This window comes from Condylura cristata, unplaced genomic scaffold (genome assembly GCF_000260355.1).
Source record: "Condylura cristata isolate star-nosed mole 26May11 unplaced genomic scaffold, ConCri1.0 scaffold00028, whole genome shotgun sequence".
Classification (NCBI taxonomy): domain Eukaryota; kingdom Metazoa; phylum Chordata; class Mammalia; order Eulipotyphla; family Talpidae; genus Condylura; species Condylura cristata.
In genome coordinates this window covers 27,449,597-27,453,022 of record NW_004567129.1, presented here as the reverse complement: position 1 = coordinate 27,453,022, position 3,426 = coordinate 27,449,597, and the positions used below count along the sequence as shown (strand labels likewise).

Here is a 3,426-nt window from a genome sequence, read left to right as displayed (position 1 = left end):
GTGTTCAGGTGTCTGGGTATACAGGGCTGAAGGTGGGGGGTTGTGTGTTTGGATTTTTGAGGTTGGGGTGGAAGGTTTGGGTCTCATGTTCCCTGACATCAGGGTCTGAGTTCTAAGCTTGACTTGGGCTCTGGGTTTAGAGGTGTGAAGAGTGGGACTGCGGTTGGGGCCCCAGTTTTGCGTTTTTTGTCACCTGAGCCTTGGGGTCTGGGTTTGAAGACTTTTGAAGGCATCAGGCCTGCTGTTCAAGGTCCGAGATAAAGGCCCGAATTTGTGGGTCTGTGGTTCAGATCTCAACGTGGCTCTGGTCTGGCTCCCTAAGGTTTGTGTTCAAGTGTTTTGGGTTCAAGAGTCAAAGTTTTGAGGCCACAGTTTGGGGGCTCAGCATGGGGGCTGAATCTGGGAGGTAACTTGGGAGGCTGAGGTTTAAGCTTGGAGGTTTGAGGTTGGCTCAGATTTGGGGTTGGCGTTAGGAGTCTTGGTTAGGGAATCTGAGTTTGAATTGGGGGATCTGAAGGATGATATTCTAAATTTAGCTTCTAGCCTGGGGTCTGACCTCTAAGTCTTGAGCTTAATGTGGGAACAAACACTTTGGGGGCTCAGCTTAGGAGTCTGATCTGAGTTTGGGGCTTGGAAGGGGCGGGACATGTGGTCTGCACCCTGGGGTCCCAGGCGCAGAGATCTAGTACTACAGTCATAATCTGGAGGTACCTGCATGGGATCTGTGGGGCAGAGATAGATGGGGGTCTGTTTTGAGGGGGCTCTCTGTTAGGGATCAGAGGTCTGGGGCCCTCACCTTCTTCGCAGCAGGAACAGATGGGGTTCATGTTCCACAGTGTCTGCATGAAGGACGCATCAGCCTGAAGCTCCCCACTGGCTGTGGACAGGTGCTGGGGGCCACGAGGATGTGGGGGGTCAGAGATAAGGCCAGGGGGTGAGGGGCACAGTTCCAGAGTGCCAGGAGACCGGCAGATGGAAGACAGAAAAGTCAAGGTCACACACAGATCAGGAAACCAAGATGGGGGTCATGGGGAAACGGGGGGCAGGAGCCAGAAACAGGATGTCAGAGGTCAGGAGAGCAGAAACCCGGAGTCAGGATGTTGTGGGTAGAGACAAGCCAGCCCCGTGAGGGTAGGGGCCAGCCCTGAGCCCTCTGGCCCCAGGCCAGCAGCAGAGGGAACTGCAGGATCGCTCACCAGGTAGCGCTCAGAGGAGACACTAACGAGGATGAGGTCATCCCCGACTCGGACCTTTTCTCCTTCAGACCTCTGCTTGGAGGCTGGGTGCATCGTCCACCAACAGGCTTCTCCTAGGGGTGGGGACAGGGGGGGACTGCCAGCATGATGGTTTCCCAGAATGCCCTTCTCCCAGGCATCCCCAACCACTGAGCTCTCCAAGCCCCCAGCCCAAAATGTACAGCTATTGTCCCCCATTACGGCCTTCAGATTCTGCCGAGGGCCCCCCCAAGGTCCCAGTCCAAAATGTGTGCACCCACAACCCCAGACTCTGCCCTCAGAGCATTCCTGTGCTCCCCCCAGCGCTCTGCAGTCTCTGCACCCCGGCCTCCTGCCTGCCCACCCTGCCCCTCGCCCCTGCACCTGTTGCATCCTCTTGCAGCCCCACGTCGAAGGCCAGCTTGTCAGTCATGGAGCGGGAGGTGGTGAGGCAGCTCAGATACTAGGGTTGCAGAGGGGAGTCAGCCTCCTCCAGACAGGTGACCCCCGCCCCAGCCGCACCCCTCTCTACGGCACTCACCATGCGGCTGTGAGCGTGTCGGAGCAGGATAGCGTGGCCATACAGGAGCGTCCTGTGTCCCCCGCCCTGGGACGACTGCGGGGGAAGGGACAGCAAGAGTAAGCACAGACCCCGAAGCCCTCTGGCCTATCTAGGTGGGGACCTGCTCCCCACAAAGTATCATGTTCGGCAAGAATCCCTGGATAGATTCTCTGCCCTACCCATGGAAGCAGGGATGGAGCATCCTGTATTCCCAAAGGCCACCCCGCCCAGCACCCCCGTCCCCTCTGCTGTCCATGTGTCCAGTGCTGTCTGATCAGCTGTTACATGTTGAGCACTCCCCAAACCCAAGGAGACCTGGCACTTCTTGGGGGAGAGAGGATCTACTTGAGAAGGGAAACGCCCGGGCGCTCATGCCTCCCATCCGGGCCCCCACATGCCCACGCTCTGAGGAGACCATGTGATGAGGTGCATGATCACATGGCGGACCCACTCCTGGACGGGAGGGGACCCACACTTGGGATGGGGAGTGGAGGGGAGAGGTCCCATGCGGAGAAGAGCTGAGATCTGATCAGACTGGGTAAGACTGGGAGGCAGGAGGAAGGGGCAGAAGAGGCACCCGGGCTCAGGGCCCCTTCCCGCCTGCCTTCCTGGCCTGCTCTGGGCTCCACAGCCCCTGCCAAAGGGGTGAGGGAGACCCCCAGCCCCTGTGTACAGGATGTGAGCCTAAGAGGCGGGCCTGGGGTCAGGAGAGGAGGGGTCAAGACAGGTGACACCTGAGGCCAAACCTACCCACTTATCCAAATTGAGGGCCTGTGGGGTGGGGCAGAGAGGAAGAAGAGCAGGTGGTAAGGGCCTTAGGCCCCACCTACCCAGCCATCCTGCCCCCACCTCCTCCCCGCAGGCTAGGGCCTCACCTCTGCACCAGCCTCCACGGTGTTGGCCAGCATCTCCTGCAGGGCTCGGACAGACAGGGACTGCTCCAGGATGAAGCAGCAGATGGCCAGGTCGGGGGGCACGTTCTGGGGGGTGGGCAGTGTGAGTGGGGGGCCTGAAAGCCCCTGAGTTCTACTTCTCCCTACACTCCTTGTAGGCCCTGACCCCAGCCCACCCTCCCAAAAGCCCCTGCACACTGTCACCCCCTTTGGGCACCCCGAGTCTGCACTAACATCACTTCTATGCCTGTCCCTCGCCTGAACCTCACAGAAACTTCCACACTCCGCTCCCTACGCAAGTAACTTGCACCCCACCCCACATGGAAAGCAGCAACCCTGTGACTCCCCTCAGACACGCTGCACCCCTTTCAGTGCATGGCAGCTCCTTTGTGCCTTCCCCTAAAGAAGACCAGGAGGAAGGCGCACCTCTGCTGCCCCCACCAGACAGGACCAGCTCTTGCCTCCTCCCTCAGGTGCCCAGGACCACTGCTACACTCCCTCAGCCTCTCACTCCAGTCATTTCAGATCCCCAGAAACTCCTCCTTGAACTGCGCCCCCAGACTTAGCCTTCTCCCTCAAGAACACATTGCCACCACCCTATTCCCCCCAGCTCACCTGCTCTCTCAGACCCTGAATGTGGGGTGACCCACATCACCCCTAGGTCCTAGTTGCCCCTCCAAACTCCCCCGAGTCAGCCCCCTGCTAGCACCCCCTAACCTGCCAGGTCCTTTTCCCTCGGATTCAAGACTCTCTGCAC

General features: G+C 59.3%; 1 protein-coding gene across 1 annotated transcript in view; it reads right to left on the bottom strand.

Annotated features, from left to right (window-relative positions):
- The window catches only part of RYR1 (ryanodine receptor 1 (skeletal)), a 97,012-nt gene that overhangs the window by 86,781 nt on the left and 6,805 nt on the right, over positions 1-3,426 (bottom strand). Inside the window, exons 2-6 of the mRNA XM_012730493.1 lie at positions 2,652-2,756; positions 1,756-1,830; positions 1,599-1,677; positions 1,197-1,309; positions 797-890 (exon numbers count right to left, since the gene is read on the bottom strand). Of these exons, the coding sequence (XP_012585947.1) occupies positions 797-890; positions 1,197-1,309; positions 1,599-1,677; positions 1,756-1,830; positions 2,652-2,756 (466 nt within the window). The remainder of the gene's footprint in view (positions 1-796; positions 891-1,196; positions 1,310-1,598; positions 1,678-1,755; positions 1,831-2,651; positions 2,757-3,426) is intronic.